The sequence below is a fragment of the Nestor notabilis genome, unplaced genomic scaffold, assembly GCF_000696875.1.
Source record: "Nestor notabilis isolate BGI_N333 unplaced genomic scaffold, ASM69687v1 Scaffold36191, whole genome shotgun sequence".
Lineage (NCBI taxonomy): Eukaryota > Metazoa > Chordata > Aves > Psittaciformes > Psittacidae > Nestor > Nestor notabilis.
The window spans coordinates 11451-31029 of NW_009915787.1; the positions used below are offsets into that span (position 1 = coordinate 11451).

Consider the following 19579-nt stretch of genomic DNA (forward strand, 5'->3'; position numbering starts at 1 on the left):
GTCAAAGTGCTGCTTTACAAATCCAACTTTACAAAAAGATTTTATTGAAAGGATTGAAAAATATTTGTTTTCAACAATATTTAAAACAAGTTTTCAAACCATTAACAATATGTAACAGGATTTTTACCTCTTTTAAAAATTCAGTACACTGCTTTATTCCACACTACATCAGTTGTTAATAACTTCTGAAACTCTCCAAGAGAGAATAACTTTTTAAAGGGAAAAAAACCCAAATTAATTTCCAAGCTTCCATTTTGACCCTTTGTAGGCCAGAAAAGATTTGCAGGTACAGTAACATTTACAAACCCTTAGAAACACAGCTCTTAATCAGCAAACCCCTACGTTACCGATACAGTTTAAACAAGTTACTTTGAGTAAGCTACATCTGCAAAATGAGCTTTTATTGCCAATATAACCATAATGTCTGCATTACAGCTTTTTTTCCCATGTTCAGCTGTGGTTTGCACAGACATTACTCACACTTTAAGCAGTTAAATATGCAAACTTGGGTGCTGTTTAAACCCCAGTAGCCTGCTTGTGAGCTGCTGGTTTGCAGATTAAAGGCCTCAAAAGGGACTTTGTACAGTTAGTTAGATAAATTTGTAATGTATTAACACAATTTGGGTTGTGTTTGATATAAAGCAGCTAGTACAATTATAATCAACACAGCTTTTTGAAGAAAAAGCAAAGACTAAAGTCATCGTGTGACTTTCTTTCCTTTAATGGGCAACTGTAGCTCTCTACTTGGCGGATCAATGATCCAAATAATGTTGTTATCAAGCAGGAATAGTTGTACAAGCAAAACTGCAGAAGCCTCAAAGCCAGTGATGCAATTGCAGTACATGATAAGTTTAAAGACAACTCCTAATCTAGATCTAATCTAGAGAAAGTAGTTAGGTAAATTGTGATTACAGATTTCATGAACTATGCACTCTGAAAATCAAAGTTCGGCAATTTAGTCAATAATAGCTTTACTATTATAAAAAGCATAAATAAAAAGTGCTGAATATAGTTTAATCTTTAAAAAAATACTAGATAAGGCTCATTAACCATTTCGCCTCACCTCCGCAAAATGATTTCCACTTCCTAGCGTGCCTGCTATCCCTCTTGTTCTCCACTTAACAATAACTTTACCTAGCCACCATACCCTGTTCCTTTTCTCAATTATTGCATGTTTAAATAAAATAGTTTCAAAGCAAAAAGTTTGACACTCTATAGTTCAAAAAGTAAACAGTTATTAAATAACTGAATACTCCATCTAGGAAACCCGTAAGCAGCTTCAAAACAGTGATAAAACGATTACTGCAGATTCAAGTGAAAGAGAAATCCCAAAAGCTATCTGAATATTCTCCAAGATAGCACAAAATTCATCTATTTAGACCAAATCAAACCAATGTTCTATTTTACAAAATTTACAAACTGAGTATTAATTTATATTAACATGTTTTTCATTGTGATTCGTATCATTAATGAAGAGTTTGCTTCTCTTTTATGGAAAAGTGCTCTTACCTGGATTTAATAATACCAGACAGACAGGGGCAGCATCCAAAATGGAAGAGACATTATTTTAACCAGAGGACAGCAGGTTAGGCAGAGTTTGGAAATTAATACATTTCCCATTACCACTTTGGACCACATAAACAACGTAAGACAATCATGAAAAGTTCTCACTCCACTTTCAAGGAAATCCCACCTTAATCAGTAAATTAATTCCTCCACAGTATTATGCCATAGGCTTAGATTTAACAGATAATGTCCATTCCTTTAATGACCAATGCAGCAAGACTATGAAATTGCTGAAGTTTAGATAGTATGATCATAAGACTGCACCACAGAGAACATAAATGTAAACATTTTAGTTGGGTTTGATGTTTTTCAGTTAAAGTACAGTACAAACCCTTTATTCCCAGCTAGATTGTTTGTTGGGTTTTTTCTTTCATAAAAGCACATACAATAAAATATGTACATAGAGAAGTTAGAAACATTTGAAAGCATCTTAAAAAAGTAAATACGAGACTTAGAATACCTTGAGTGTGCTGAAGGCACCATTGCTACTCTACTGGGAATGTGTCCTCTCATTTATCTACCTGCCTACCAATGCAGCATCCCTTTCTGTATTAGTCAGCACCAAGAGCTGGAAGGTACCTATGGAAGTTGAGGGCATTCAGGGCCTAGTATAGGATACTCTTTTCTTCAAGAAACTAGTGGAACTAGGCAATATTGTAGTAATCGAAGTCCAGGTTCTTCTTGAACATTTGGAGAATTGGGGTTTTGTGACTTTATAGTCTCTAATGCTACTATTTATTCCAGAGAATTGAACAACAATAGTAAGAAAAACCAACACATTGATGATTCCCACCAACAGGAACTGCAGAGCTATAAGCTAGCTCAGCTACAAAAATGGAAATCACTGTAATAATCAACTCAGTCCACTATAATGCTTGTCCATGCTATTTGTTGTCAGCCCAGGGTCAAACACTGTTCAAATGGGCATAAGAAACATATATGTATATATATTAAAAAAAATATACTTTTTTTACTTAACTAATTCCATCTATTAATAAAAAAAAACAAACCACATTCTTCAAGGGTGTTTCTTCACAGTGTGTCACATTTGCAGGTAAGGAGAAAGTATTTTAAGCGTTCTCTTGATGGGGAGCTGTTCTGGGCAAGATCTATTTAAGCTAACAAAGAGGAGCTTCTTTTTTCTCTTCAAGGAAGTTTCTTAGAGCCTTTATATGCATAGCAGTCTTAAATGGAATTACAAATGTACCAAATGAAACAGAGTATTTTAATACCACTTTTCTACTGCCACTTTTCTATTATGTATCTACATTCAGCCTACCATGTTACTGGTAAATTATAGGTTACAATCAGATCTACAGATGCAGTTGTCAATACCAATCAGAAAGAATCAGTCTTCAGATTGCTCATTTGAAGGAAATTCACACTGGACTACAACAATCAGAGCCTAATTTCTTCCATTCCTTGGTGGACAGGAGTAGCACAATCATTTCCAGCCATCAGCAGATCAGACAGATAAAAACTATAATCACTAGATATGTCTGAGATGGTGACCACACTTGTTAGCCAAAAACTTTGAAATCCACGCATATAGAAGGGATACTGCCACTTTCCATTCCCATGAGTCTTGTTAGATGTAGACACTCAAAATTCTTCTTCTTCAACAGCAAAGTTATTTTGCTTCTTCCGAACATTCCAGTGTAAACACTCAGCCAAGCTTTCAAACCAGTCGCTCACAGGATCTCGGAAACAGATCGAAGGAAGAGGATAGCAAGAGGTAGTGATGCTAATACTGCAACAACACAGGAACACCCCAGTCAGTCAAGCGCAGTCAATAGCATTTGTTCAAAAAATAATCTTCAAGTCACTAGCTGACATAGTGCTAGGCTCAGCCAACCTGGTAAAGCGGCAAGATTCCATAATCAAGCAGTAACTAAGCCTGCAGCCTCATCTGAAGAGTGAACACAGGGCTTAAAATGGTTAACAGATGCACTGTGAACAGTGATTACTTAACCCACTCCATGACATCCTACAGTCTCTTGCTGGTCTTCACACCAACAACACAGGCACAAAGGAAAACGTACATCACTACCTCAGCCGTTAAGTTTCAACTATAAGCAACAGCACTAAGTCTAACACCCTAATAAAGGGACAGAGCTTGTGTTTAAATCCTTTCTAGTCTCCCGATTTATAGACCTCAGAGGAAATACAAAGAGTTCAAGATGGAGCGTCATGCCAGCTATACATTTTGCTAGGAATAGCAACTTGTATGGACCAAGAATAAAAACTCACCCTGAACAGCAAGTCTATCAGTCATATATCTCAGAGTTGTTTCAAATCACCTCCTATTAGGATAAGCCACCACATTCTGCACATAAAAGCTGAGGAAACTTCACATGCTGCATTTTGCTCACTCAAGGCAATAGCATCACAAGTCACCACAACCATTCACTAAGTTCACACAGTTTAAGCCATGTGGCATCATTTAGAGCCACTGCTTACATGCAACTCTGGTTGGTTTACACCTTCTTTAAGTTAAATTTACAGAATTTTTTAAAGACATGTCATCTTCCTTGCCAAGCATGCAATGTTTACATGGTTTGTCTTAACATCTCACTTGCTTTCATAGGGAGATCTAAAAAACTCCTTAGAAATTAAATACTTCCAGTGCAGTTTGTGCTTGAAGAGGTATTACGGTTTATAAAAGCTTATTTCTTCGCTGTCAGCAACCCTTTTGACAGATGTTAAGCAATGAAATAAGTGCATGAATCAGTATTTTCTATACTTATAGAGAAATGCTACAATAAAAAAAAAAAAAAAAAAAAATTAGGCTTGACCTGTCTCCATGGCATATTTCCTGTCTCTTCCTTCCATCAAATGAAACCCATGCTGTATTCCTGGCATCTGGGGACAGCATAATCTGAAAAAGAGAAAAGAACTAAACTTCAGATGCAAGCCCTGTTTTTCAAGAGCAAAGAACAAACAGCTCCTCCATCCTCCCTCTTAAGTGGAGAATTGACTCTCCATAACATTAGAGTTGCACTGATATTTGTAATTTGTCCATAGTAACAGTACAGTAACATGCCACACAAGTTTCAAATCTTCATTTTGTGTTTGGTGTATACATATACATACGTTTTCCACATGCAATAAACACCCTTTTATAAATACAAGGTCATACCAGAAAAACCTTCCAGTACAGCCAGTGCACACTTTAATTCAGTTACATGAACTGACTTAGCATCTCTTTCAAGAAAAATAATAAAGTTAATCCAGAAAAACACATTTTAATACATAGTGAATCTAAAGCTGCTGAATTTAGGAAGTTTTGCTCATATTTAATATACATTCCTAGTAATAGAATTGATTAGTATTGGCCAGTAACATCCACTGACAAGAAAGTAACTGCTGAGAGCAGTGCCATGAATAAACAATCAATTTATGTTGTAAAAATCCCAGCGCACACTTATTTCTGAAAGCTAATCTAACATCCCCGGAGGAGCGCTTCTAAGCACACTAGCTCTCTTCCAACTTAAACAGTCTGAAGGCTTGTAACAGATGCAAGCAGCAGAAAAGATTTCTTCCTTACACATTTCATATTCAGGTATTGCATGCCTTTTTTTCTGCAAGACAGCATTAAATATAATTAGTGAATTGCAATATACTCTACCAATATACTCAAATTCTGCAATATTTGTTGTTTTAGCCACGGAAGTAGAATTCTTCATTCCCTTAAATGCTGATTTACATGCACTTTAGCTGAAATGACATAAAATTTTAAGTCAGAATGCAAATGTATGCATTCCCATCTTGCAGAATGTTACACAACTACAATCCAGTAGGAAGCAGTGTGAAGTATTCTGCTAGTGGGTATATTATTTTGAACAAAGATGCATTCTTCAACCAGACTTGATCTGATCCTCCTACAAATGAAAGAATGCGTGAGATACACGGCATTTCCTGACCTCTTCTGCTTTGGTCTGGTTCACATGGTTATTACAGAAGTGTTTAACTTAGAAAGAGACATAACAGAAGCTAACCTTGAGTTCCACTCCAGCAGGAACAACAATAGGTCTGAAAGACAATGAGTGAGGGCAGATTGGGGTGATCATTATTGCAGGAACATTGGGATGAATCATAGAAGCTCCTGCTGCAGCTGCATACGCAGTGCTACCAGTCGGCGTGGAGACAATGACTCCTGTGAAAGGAGCAAAAAATTCACTTACATTAGCATTACAATCAATGTGTTATTTTGGAAGACAACTAAGAAATAGCACTGTTATGAAAACAAAGCAGAGAATGTATCAACTTGTATTCCGCATGAGAATTGCAGTCTAATACACAAAAAGTCAGCAGCTCTCTTCTAATCCTGACACAGCAGGTTGGTTCTGTGGCATCAGGTAAGTTGCACAAACTTCTAGATCTCAGATTATGTAACTTTGTAACAGTGGCATTCATTTTTTTTAAGGGTAAGAGTTTTGAAAGATCAGCTTCTGTATTTCATGAAACTGTTGCTTGCCTTCACAAGTCCACATAAAAAGCTTACAACACTTTCATACTTCACTGTGGAATGCTACCAGCGAATACACACACCTATTCTTTGCACACTGACGTTTTCTGTCACCAGAAAAATGAAGGTGGAGATTTTGTTTCCATGTGAGAAAATCCTCCAGTAAAACAGTAACAGTGCACATGAACCAATAAGCAATTTAACTCAAGCAGCAGACTCACCATCTCCTTGCACTGTTGTTATCAGGTGTCCATCTAGAAAGACATCTACATTGGAAAGGTAAGAAGAAGGACCACGATCCACTACAACTTCATTTAGGACCTGCCATGACATCAAACATTACACCAGTCCACTATTGCTTACTTGGCAATATAATAAATTACAAGCTGAAACACATTTTCCAGGTCTTTGAAAGAATCATGCTGATTCAGTACTTGCCAAATTAGAGTCTCTTTACACTTCTGCCTTATCAAGTGTCAGCTGAAGTTTTTAGATGTTAAGATTTATTTCCAGAAGCTGGTTACTAACAATGTGCAGTTTTTTTCTTTTCACTTACACAAATCTTTAGGATATCCCATTTTAGAACTACTACTTTGTTTTCAAAATAGAAGGCAAATACTACCCCAGGAAAACACAGTATTAGCACTTAGGATTGCAGAAAGTAGCAATGTACACCACTTCCTCATTATTTAGTGCCCATATTTTGAACTACAGCAGTATGGATCAGCCCCACACCACTGAGCTAATGTAAGTAAACTAATGAAAGGGGGAAAGTTGTAATAAAACAAGTACAAAGCAATTTACAAACACTTCATTAGTTCTTTTGCTTATTTTCCCCTCTGACCTGATATTGCATAACTTGCTTGCCCACTTCTTTCTCTATATTTGTAGACACTACTCCATTTTCTTCTATACCATTTTGTACTGTCATTTTCTCTCTGTGCTCTTTAACTACTTTCACTTTCAGCCTGCTTCGTAGAACAAGTGCTGCATTGCCTAGAAGTGAAATAGAGGAGAAGGTACACAGAAACAATATGCTAGTATAGTAAACATAACCCTGTAATGACTAGCCTTCATCTATTGCCCAACATTCCCAATTTCATTCACAAGGTAATTGTCTACACTTGGTTGAAGCTCAAAACTAATTTGTAGTATTAATGAACAGAATTAAAGTCAAATTTGAACCCAGTCTTTCTTCCCTTTCCTCATACAAGTTTTATGTGGACACAATCAAGACTGGAAAACACTTAAGCTCACATGTTCTCCACCAAGACAAAAGCAAATCTCAAAGAAAATGCATTAGCAATACCTATTAAAAGGCAACATTCTAGCAACGTGAGAATTTTATTCATCTTTTCAGGAATCTAGTTTGGATTCAACTCAGTATTGAAGAAATAAAGTATTTTTTTTTCCCTCAAATATTTTATTTGCCCCAGTTCTCAGTATTAATCAGAACCCTGTTTAGAGAAGCAGACTACCACAGACTTCATAGTTACTCTCTGTTTGTACATTTAACTGCCATTTAACGTAAGTTCTGCATCATCTTACACTAATTCATTCCACGAAGTTATTTCTTAGCCATTTTCCCTTACAAAATAGTATGGAAAGCAGCACTGGATGGGCCAATGCAATGCAATACTTCTGATAGTTTAATATACATTTTTTGACATTCAGTCTTATGGGACAACCTAAGTGAGCTGGTTAAGAAAATTTACTACTCTTGGAAAAAGCTACAGAAAATGTAACAAACACACACCACAACTTGTCCCCTTCAATTTACCTTCTATAACCTGAGTGACTTGGGACTGAAAATTCTCAAAATTAAATGGAGTAAGAAATCCAAGGGATCCCAGATGAAAAGCCATAACTGGAGGTACACTACCCTATCAATAAAGAAAAGAATTTAAAAGCTACTGAATAAAAGCATTTCATACTTCAACTAATTGCCTGTTAATATTTTGACTAGTGATGCAACTTAAACTGTGCATAATAAAAACAACACAGTATGGACATTATTTTCAGAAGGTATTGATTAAAAAAAAAAGAATGAACAGCAAGGGACAAATGCTGAACTCAAAAAAAAACCCAACAACTTTTAAATACTTGAAGAAGAAAAGAGATCTTTTAGTCTATTTCCCATAAAGACCAACCTGGAAAAGTGAAGAAGCATAAAGCAAGGTCCCATCTCCTCCCAGGCATATGATAAAGTCTATTTGATTGGAGATATCATCATAATCTAGAAGCAACATTGAAATCCAAACTCTTAATTAAGTTTTATCCACAGTCCTAATTTCCTATCATAAATTAAGTGCAGCATGCCCACATTCACTCAAGTATAAAAAACACACAGTTGAAACTAGTAACAGCTGTTTGCAAAAGACACTTTAGTTTAATTAACTTAACCCAACCACTAAGGAAATAAAGACAAATAAGCACTACACTTCAGCTTTACTTTCAAGAAATCATTACTGTACCTTCTCTGAAGGTGCAAAATTTCTTCTTCACTGGTCCAAAATTCTCATCATTAGCTATAGCAGGGTCTTCCAATACCTTTTTTTCTACATACACTATCATATTGTTCTCCTTAATAGAAGAAAAATAAGCTGGTTAATAACCTCTTAAAATGACAAAATACTTTGACTCGCTCCATAATTTGCATTGGTTTCAAACACACAAATAATATTTTACAGACGTGGTCTGCATCTGCTGGTTGAGGGGTTTACTTTTAATGTGTGGTCAATTCTAATGAGAGTTTTGTGGCACACAGATCATCTTATTAAACTAAACTTTGGAACACAGATTACATGATACAGTAACGTTGCTATGTTTGTTCAGGGCTTAAAGGATTAAGCTTTTTATATCTCATTCCTTGCAACTCAGAACTGAAAATAGAACGAAGGAAAGTTTATACTTGATTTTTTTTTTCTTTTAAGCTCTTTACTTAAAGTACTTAAGTACTGATCTTAAGCTCTGAAACAAGTTTTACTACTTCCAGGTGGAGTGAGTATAAAGGTTTGTTTGCCCTATGCAATTCTGTTCATTCCATATTCAGCAAAATCGGTAACTGAAACCAGTTTAAAGAACAACAAAAAATGGAATTTACATTTCATTACCTCAGTAAGATACACACAAAGCTCTTTAAAAGGCTGCAGCAGACTGGCATCACGGATCTTTTTAATAACAAGGACACTCTTGGGAGGTTTGTTCCATGTCAACCGCTGGCTTGCTGGATCCTGAATGTGCCTAGAGAACAGAAAAATAAAGACAATGTTACACTACAGTTTGCTTTGACAGCATTCTGGTCTGTTAAGAATATCTCCTTCACTCTAATTGCAGTCCTAGGACAGAAAGAAGAATGCAATAGTTTGTATTGTAATGATGCTTCTTCCCCCATGAAACCAATCAACTCTTTACTATATTAAGATGGTAACACAAAATTAAGGTGTCCATTCTGGTAACTGCTGCCATGTTAATGGCACATGCAAACAGGGCTGTTAACAGAAGCATTACAAAAGCTCTTGGATCAAGTTCTTGAGCTGATATCTTCACAGTTTCCTCAGTACATTTTGAAGCCTGTACATGTAGACACAAATTCTACGTGTTTCCCTACTAACGCTAAACACCACGATCACTGAAGGGCAAACAACATTTTAGCACTGATCCCAAAAGGAGTTTATCTGCTTAAAGTAGCACAACAACTACTTTAAATGTTTTAAAAAATATATAATTAACTTTTAAAAGTATTTTAAGGCTATTGTCTGCCTATTGCCAGGACAGCATTCTAAGGCTTGAGAACCTCAAGAACTAAACAAGTAATTTTGCAGCTTTCAAGAGAGTTCAGTAACAGCACCCTCATGTTGCTCTATAACACACTTAGTTGCTTTAGGAATACTGAGCTGTATTATCCTTTTTTTTTTGCTTTTGTATCTACTTCTAAGCTACATAATTTCACAGTTGTATCTCACATACAACAAACATCCCACCCTTTTCCACACAGTGCAGATATAGCCCATAAAAGCAAAGCACATTAGTATAAATGCTGAACAAGCCAAATTTACAAAGAGATTTGGATTTTGCACTGCAAGGGTTAAAATAAATCAGATGATCATGCTGGAGATGGAATAACCAGATCATTTTACTTTCCAAAACTCCTATATTCTACACACAAATACAGCAGAAACTGTAGATTAATGAAGAAGTTACTACCAATAACGTTTACTATCAAACAACGCTATCTCTCTGTTCAAACAGAACACTCTGCCTGCTCCAGCTGTACTCACCAATTCCCTGTAGTTCTACTAAATGAAAGATTACTCATAACATGCTTTAAGACCTTCATGCTTCCTTCCAGGAGTCAGGCAAATGTAACAGCTCCAAGAAAAAGAAAAGGGTCGAGGCTTTTATCTCTTATTAATAAATTGCTACCTCAGAAGGAAACATTTTTCTCTGAAAGTCTTTTTTCTTCCCAGTTAAATATTTCTATCATTCCCAATAAGAAGTGCGAGGCTTTACAGGAAAATCCTGTATAAAATGTTTATTACAGATCTTCAGAGGCAAATTCCATTTCCAGGAAGAATTTAAAAACAAGTATTTGATCTCTCCTCTCCTCAACAACACAAGCACTTGATTCTGTTTCCACCGACTAGTCATTCAGTTCACCTCATCATCCTACAGAACAGTCTTCTGAAAGCAGGTTTTTCAATACAATCATCAAGACCTTAAAAGAGACACCAAGATCTTCACTAACTTATGCCTGTACATAAACCCTAGAATTTTATGTTAAAAAAAATCTCTCCAGTGAAGAGAGTTTAATAATATTACTGTCTATGGAGAATAAAAACCCAAACAAAAAGCTTTGGCTTGCTTTCAGAAGCCACAACAAAAAAAAAAGCCCTTAGTTATAGTAAGAATAATTCACAGCTTGGTCTTCAAGCAGTTCGTTCCTTCAGTGACTTGAGATCATCCTCTACTGCCCAGCTTAAGCTTCTGAATGCTGCTTAAGTAGTCCTTTCCCTGGCAGGTAGTGTGCATGAGTACTGCCCGCAGCCTCTGTGCTCAACTGATCTTGACACTATCATTTTATGTACCACACTGACCCACCCTGTGGGGAGGAGCATCCGCATGGAACCAGACAGATAAACACGTGATGAGAGCTGGGGTTTCACATGAACCACAGCTCTCCAAGCCCTGCCTTCAGAACAGACAGAAAGAACGAGGAAGCCCAGAGTTACTGCACACCGCATGATTTCTGCCACACCTTTGGAGGAAAAGTTGGGCTACCACCAACCTGTCTGGAGGAAGACTGCTACTATTTAGGTAAAGATTTAGGCAAATAGATACTTAAATACCTTATATTTAACTGGAAAAACAATGAAAGACATCCTTCTAGAAAGAACCACCAACTTGGTTAATCTGTAGCACCCCAACATTCCTCCTCTGACCAAGACACCATTTATTAAGTATAAATACATGGTGTAAAAAGCAACACTTTTATACCATGCACCTAAAAGATTAAAATGTTTCTATGCCTGCTAAGCAGAAAGCAACCCTTATTAAGCAACATTAAATTTATCAGCAGTCTAAAAGCAAGCTTACCTTGATGATATTCATATGACGAAAAGTGCCACAGATCAAATACACAAATTCAAACTACCAGCACTATTCACACGCCCTACAGAGCTTATATGTGAAATGGTTATTATTTTTATTTCCAAAACAGATATTCTGAATAGATATACTGTTCAGGTAGAACAGTAGGCATAAGAACACCACATGAATTAGTAATGTAAAACCAGCAAAATTCATTTCCTTTTATGTCCGTTACCCTGCAGGAAATATTCCAACTGGCAAAACCACTACAAATCAATACAGAGAAACACTGCTTATGTCCTATCATCCCTTGGGAGGAAAAATACCCCATGACATTCAAACCTGTATTATACTTTTCAGCCTGCAGATCAAGCTAATGCACATCTAATGGGGTTTTACTTGAGAGTACAGTGCTGTCCCTTCTGCTCTCAGACTGACTCATTAAAGGGTCAATGTGTGATAAATTGCCAATTTTGGCAATGTAGAACTCCAGCTGGCAATCAAGCAACATGAAAATCTCTAAATATCAGGTAAAATACAAATGGTGCTGATTAGGGGGTGAACAGAGGAAAAGCAAGCTTTTCTCTTTCACACAGAATAAGCACAATGCCATTCGTTTGATTACTTACATAATCGTTTTAGGATTTTGCAGCATACAGGCCTTTGGTCCAAATGTGGTCACTGGGCATGGTCCGTGCAAGGAACGTGTTCTCCTAAAGATACATATGTAAAAAGATAACCAATAAGTAAAACAAACACAATGACAAATGGTATAATTAGCTCCCCAAATCACCAACCTCTTTGCAAAAAGCCACACTAAGTAATATAGGGCTAAGAACATGTCTTAAACCTACATTTGTGGTTGACCGGCCAAGGTAATTTTACACATAATAACTCACACATTTCAAATCTAACATTTACCTCCCATACCTACTCCTTGAGAGTGAATTTAATTGAAGCCCCACAGTTTATAACCCCTCCATAGAGTGAGTAATCGCTTCCTAAATATTAGTGCCAGGCATATTCTTGTGTTCATTTCATCTTCATTTTGCACAAAGGAAGCTTCATAGCTTCAGAAGATATGGTCAAGCTTTCTCAAGTTGATTCTGCAAATTCATGTCAAGGTTCTATTTAGTCTCAACTCTTCTGGACACTCAGTACAGAACAGTACATGCATCTCTGAGACCACAAAAACGTGCAGATAAATTAGGTTTCCCAGTGTAAATCTTGCCAAAAATTTACAGTCTCCAAAAGCAAAACAACTCCTTCAGATATTTTCGCCATGGTCAAGTCACAGTAATGATGTCCCGATCATTTACATGCTTTTTGGGGTTGTTTAAATCTTTGCACTTGATAAAATGCAAATCCTTCAATTCTAAGGTATATGGAGATATGTATCTGCAGTATCAGGACTTAGTTTTAAATAGGCAGAAAAAAATGCTACCCTTTTTCATTTATTTAACGCCATCTTTGTCTTCAAATAAACAGGAGCTCTGAAATGTCATTTATCCTCAAACTTAAATCTCAGCCAGAACACAGGATTACTCCTAGCCCTAGGATGAGATTATCTGGAGCAAGTCAGACTGTTCTGCCTTACTTTCCTCCCACCTCCTCCAGCAAATTCGTAAACAGGAGTAAAACTTACTCAAGTCATGGAACTGTTGAAACCTTATGTAAATGCTATTAGAATTATTCCATTAAAAGGAAGGAAGAAATATGCCTTTCCTGTGCTTAATTCAATTAACACAGGAACTGGTAACTAACCTATTGCTTTGCAGTAACAAATCATTCCTGCACTGCTTTCTATTGTGTGTATTATAAAGTAGCTCAGACCAGCCTGATGATTCCCTCTTGGTACTAAAAAAACCCTCAGAAATCTAATAAACATCAAAACCAGATGACAGATTAAAAAAATAAGTAATAACAGCAACATCTTATTTGTTCTATGTCTAACAAAATATGCATAGAATTTGAATTCTAGTAATGAAAATGAGTATTTAATTTCCTATATCTAACACAGAGAAGTGATTTTTGGTTTTCACATATATTTTTTTCCATTTTTAATCCCAATCCTGACTAACCCAGTCCGGTCAAATCATTACTAAGTGTTTTTCGATGTTTACCTTACTGATATTTCAACAGAAAAATAAGCAAAGACTGACATAACTAGAGATTAATGTGTATATCAGCACGTGCGAAGGAATAGTAAGTCTCTATCTGCTTGTGAACAATTACACTGAAATCAGAATAGTTAAACACCTTGGCAACATCACCTCCCACCTCTTGCTCCACTCAAACTTCTCCCAAACAACTGCCTTTTCTTCTTCCAACAGTTTGTTATTCCATGCCAATCCCAGTAACTGGCTAAACTCTGTTCCAACAAGAGGCATCAAATATGCACATATGACATTCATGACATTCAAACAAAGCTTTCTCTGCAAGCTCTAATTAATAATTGGCATATATTTTCATTGAGATTTTACCTGGTTTTATTAGTACTCAATTTATGCACTATTAAATCAACAGAAGGCTTTGCTAAGAATAAGCAGCAATGCACTGGAACTTACACATCTTTTAGGTAAATCTATGTGTCAGCTCAAAGCAGACAGGCAACTACTTCAACCTGAACACTACACAGCAAGCCTGAGCTCATTTTCTGACATTCTGCAAAATGTCCTGTCACAATTCTGCACTAAATTGAAGGCAGCCACTGAATGAATGCACAGCATCTTAACGGAAAAAGAAAATAACCTTGTAAACAATGACCCTAATTCAAACCCACAAAGGGTATGATCTACAAAGATCATTCCTAGTGTAAAAAAAGAAAAAGCAGCTATTTAGGTAGAAGATAATAACACATCAAAGGCCATGTGGGCTAAATTTTTACAGAGGTTGACTAAAGACTACATTCTTAAAGGTTTAATTAGATTAGGGAAAAAAATCACCAGTTTTACAGCACACTTTCAACCTAAAGCTTCACATACTGACTAAGGCACACAACATAGTAGCTAGAACAGTACAGTCAGAGCACAGCCCTCTATGAACATTTCCAAAAGCATTCAAGTACACTGACTTTCTGAACCCCACATGCAATGCAAGTATTTTCCTAACCTTTTAGCCTCTTAAGATATAGGCCTTTTTCATGCCTCCCTTCACCATAAAGCTTTCCCCTGTGATCTTCAGCCTCACCCATGTACGCTCTGCCTTGCGAGAGCATTCCTACCAGCAAAGCAGTAACTCTGGACGGGAATTTCATCTGTTGAGTAACTCCTCCATGATTTTGTCCTTACTGTAAGGAAGGTAAAATTCTGCTAACACTTCCCGCAGATCACGACAGGCTGCTACCACAGCATGTTATTCAATATTTGCAATAGGTTCAAAGATCACAAAATCAGAAGTTCCATCCAAGCTGTCCACATGACAAGAGCCTTGCAAATAGATTAGAAATTTGGCTCAAAGTAAAAAAGGACATTTCTCTCTGCTGTGAAACAATCTGCAAGCTCAAACTTACTTTGTGCTGCCTCACACTATCATATAACCCAAATACTCATATAGGTTTTTAATACACATTGCTAGAGCATTACTAAAAGTCCGCAGAAGCACCCCTCCTGTTGACCGATTCTTTTTTGAGGCTATGACCTCCACGGATACCTCTTTTGACAGCTATGGCATTTTGATTACAGGTCTGCTCTTAATCTACCCCCCACCATTAATTTCCTGCCTTCAATTTGGACTAATAACCTTCTGAAGTGCATTTTAAGAATCCCTTAAAAGCAACTTGTTGAGCAAGTGGTAAAGCGCTGCCTACTAATTAAAGATCTGGAACAAAGGACAAAACTGTTCCTTTTTTGTGACCTGAGCTGCTATCAAGCTATGAGTTAACATAGCTCAATACAGATGCATTTGTATTTTCTTTCTGGAAAGTACTTAAAACTTCTGAAGCTAGGTTAAAATATGACAAATATCACAGTATTTAAAGTTCAAATCTACCCCAAACCCTGGAAGTACTTGGGCACAGTGGGTTCCTCATATTTGAAAATTAGTATTTTGTGTTTATCTGCTTATAAACAGTAAGTTTCTAAGCTTTTAAACTTCCCCTAGCTGGAAATATACCCACACTTTCTTAACTAACCTTCTTACTAAGAAATGCTTTCAATACATGACACTACAAATAACAGTTTTATGTACAGTTTGTCTTCAAAACAAAAAGATCTATTACATTTCACATAACCATTTCTAAATGCAAATACTTCAGTGAATCCACGCTCAGACAGCATTTAAATAGCATACACAAAGCAAAACAGTAACATGTTGTCTTGCTGAACCTGTATATGCACATGGAGAATGTAGCTGAAATATTTAGAAAAAGCAATTTAGGATCTCCCAAGAAATACTGTAACAGAAAACAGGCCATAACCAGCCAAACCCTATTTACATGAATGTCACTTTAGAGCTGACTACCTACATGGCTACTACTACAGAAAATCAAGTTCTTTTCACAGCAAGACCTGCAATAGGACAGTTGACTGATCCTCTCTCTCTTTATTTATTACAACAAAACACTATTTTTATTTCATTATCACTTGTTACAGCTGCCAGACTAGAGTTGTTTTGTCATTTTCCTTGAAGACAGCAATGAGAAAGAGCCAAGCTCCATACCGGAATTCTTTGGTGCTTCCTAGGGCTGGTGAAGCAGACAAACTTCGTGACTTAGCTCGTCCCCTGCTCATGTTGCTCCACTCCTCATCATCGTGACACGTTGAGCAATGATAAGCAGACTCTGAGCTCACATCAGCCTTACTGGTACACAGTTTTTCTCGATTCATCTCCATACTGGAAGTGAAGGAACCTCAGTGAGAGAGAAATTCAATTCCTGTGGAAAAACACCAGGAGAAAGGGGATAGGAAGGGAAGAGAAGAAACCCCTCAGTATCAGCAAAACTATTAGAGTAAGTATTAAACACTGAGTTTACACACTTTGATAAAAACTGCTTGAAAGGATCTGGGCAATTAAGAAGTTCTTCAAGGTAATCTGAAGCAACCAGAATTAAAACAATGTTCTCAGATTTATAACAAGCTCAAGACAAAGTTGTTCCAAGACCAGCACAGATTCACGTCTCCAGTTACAAATGGGATAAAATATATTTATTTCAGATACTGAAGAGGAAGAAAAGCTATTTCAAATATTTGCCAAGGAATTAAGACTCAGGAAAAGCTAAAGTCTCCTATTACATGATATATATCTTGAACAAATAAAACTACAATAACCCAAGCTATAGCAGAAGAAACCCTGTCAAAGCAAGCAAAAAATAATGCAATAGAGATAACCTTAATAAACCTCAATTCTTCAGAAAAATTAGTTATTTCCATGCTGGCGAGAGACAAAAATAAGTTGAAGAACGACACCAAAGTTCTTACATCATTTGGGACAAACTGGGGAGATGATCCAAAACAAATAAAGTGAAAGAAGGACAAATGTGAAGTTATTTCACTTCCACAAGTAAGCAGCAATTTTGCAACATAAAAAAACCCCCAAACTTTAACTAACCATCCTCCCCAAAAGTTATTTAACCATCCCACAAAAGATATTTGGCTGTAAAGTTACCAGAGGATGATAATGTCCACAATTTTACCAGTATTATGTTTCACAGCATCCCCACTTCCGGATAACAAATGCATCAATGAAGTGAAGCTGTAATTTCAGAATGAGCACTGACTCATTACTAAATTAGACAGAACCACCACCTAACCAAATTAGAAAATACTTTTGCTCCTGCTGTCGATTACACTTACCCTAAGAGAACACCACTACAAAGAGGTACAATTACTGGCAGCCATTAATAATTAGTAAGTTCCTGCACTTGTAAAGATATCAATGTGTAGTTGTCAGTTACTCGTTGCTTAGTATCACTTGTGCCCATTACTTGGGAAACAGCAGCTTCAACACATTGATAATTTTTTTTTATAGCTAAAATTCGAAAAATGTAAGCCATTTTTAGACAACTTTAAGCTCAATCTAAATTTTATGCCAGTTAGTTGATTTATGCACATAATTACCCTGATGGTGCAAGCACATATGTAAAACAGACTAAACTCTGACTCAAACAGCATAAGTTATTCTTAATAGATTTTAATTCAAATTACATTTTATCACAACCTCCTCAAGCTTCAGGAATGCATCTCTGGATGGTTGTTTATGAACCAGCTACAGCAAACAAGTTGTTTAGGTAACTGAGCTTCAGAAAAGAAAAGTCACTTTAAAAGGAGATAATCAGTATCTCTGAATGGAAAAGGTCTTTCAGTATCTGTGTGCATATGAAGAAAGTTCTTACCTTGTTTGTTCTTTAAATCATAATCTAAATTTGCCCACTGTTTTTACTTCACAGATCCCAAATAGACTTGGACAAGACTCAGAAACCAGGTATTTCCAAAAGAAACCCCGTCCTCCCAGAACTACCCTAGGAAATTATACAAAACAGTTGGGTTATCTATTGACTTAGCTCTAAAGACAGACCGCTGCTAAAGTATTTCAGAAGTATTAAGGGTGACAATCAGTAGTGAGCAGTCTCTCATCTTCACATACCTATCCCAAACTGCATGTTTCTCAGAGAGATTCATATACCCACATACACTTGTCCACACTATGCATCCAATCACTGAAGCCAGAATTACAAGTAATTATTTCTTCAAAATCTGCAAAATGGGCACACACACAAATTTGCAAGTCCAGGTAGTTAACACCACATAATTTTCCTTTGCTTTCCCACCACACAGCTTATAAACTCCGCATTCCTTTTTATCCAAACACTGAGAGGTTGATCTGGGCCTAGGAAAATAAAAATTACAACCACCATTAACCAAGTTTATGGAAATACAACATCTGTGAATGCAGTCTATGGAGAATTGGTTCTTAGTAACTTAACAGTTGGTACATGTGTGTCCTATTCTACAGCATCACCCTTAGAGGTGCGGAGAACAATAATTTATATAGTAAGCAATAAATAAAGTGTGTTTCCAGGTGACTTTGAAATATCTTCATCTGACACATGCTGCCAGAAAAGAAAATCAGATTAGCACAAAACTGGAAGTGAGGAGGTGTACAGACCTACTAAATACAGCCTAAGAACTTGATATTCCTTCTATGTAATACTTTCCAATTCAGAATGTTTTAACTACAATTGTTTAATTAGCATTCCCTCACAAGACCTTTATTAAATAAGCAGACTTGACATAAGGACAAAGCTATTACTGAACAGCTTCCAGGAATGGATCCAAAAACTTTAAGTACATGTCAACAAACTAGCAAAAAGGCTGCTCTGGTCTAAATCATGTCCAAAATCTAAAGAAAGAAAGGAAAAGTATTTAGATGGTCAGCATTACAGGACAAAGGACAATTGAGAAAGTGTTAATGTTTAATATTAAATGCCTGTGATGGTGACACAAAGTAGCCAGATATCCAGCCTTTCACTGCAGTTTCCCACCTTCAACTTCTCTGTCATTACAAATGAACAAGAACTTCAGAGAGGTTTCATCAAACCATCTTTATGTAGAAGGATACAACACCGTACCATCCCCCAAGCTTTACTACACTGTTCAACTATCATTAGGGAATCACTCTCCAGGTCGACTGCAAGAGTGTTAAGTACAAAGGAAGTCTGAAACAATTCTGCTAAGCTTCCATATACACATAATCCGCATGCAGGTGGTAAGAGGTATGTGTGCTCACATCTCAAAAACCCATCTTCTCTGCTGTTTGATACTCACACTACTTCTAACACGCCTTCAGGACTGCAGCACTTCAACTAATTTCTTAGAAATTATATCAACCATTCAGAACTCCTCCTTTCGTACATTATTATCAACCTTGTGATAAGGCATAAGAGGACAATGTTATATCCGGAAATGAAACCACTTGCCCCATTGCTACAGATTACTGTTCGCTTAATCTCGTGGAGAG

General features: G+C 36.6%; 1 protein-coding gene across 1 annotated transcript; it reads right to left on the minus strand.

The window, feature by feature from the left end:
- Positions 1-2800: 2800 nt before the first annotated feature.
- NADK (NAD kinase) lies at positions 2801-16455 on the minus strand. Its single transcript, XM_010024296.1, has 11 exons — positions 16283-16455; positions 12253-12336; positions 9148-9277; positions 8509-8614; positions 8185-8270; positions 7815-7917; positions 6879-7030; positions 6256-6355; positions 5565-5722; positions 4362-4444; positions 2801-3316 (listed from the first exon to the last, which is right to left on the minus strand). Exons 1-11 carry the CDS (start codon positions 16453-16455, stop codon positions 3169-3171), a joined length of 1323 nt encoding a protein of 440 aa, XP_010022598.1. The 3' UTR covers positions 2801-3168.
- Positions 16456-19579: the final 3124 nt, after the last annotated feature.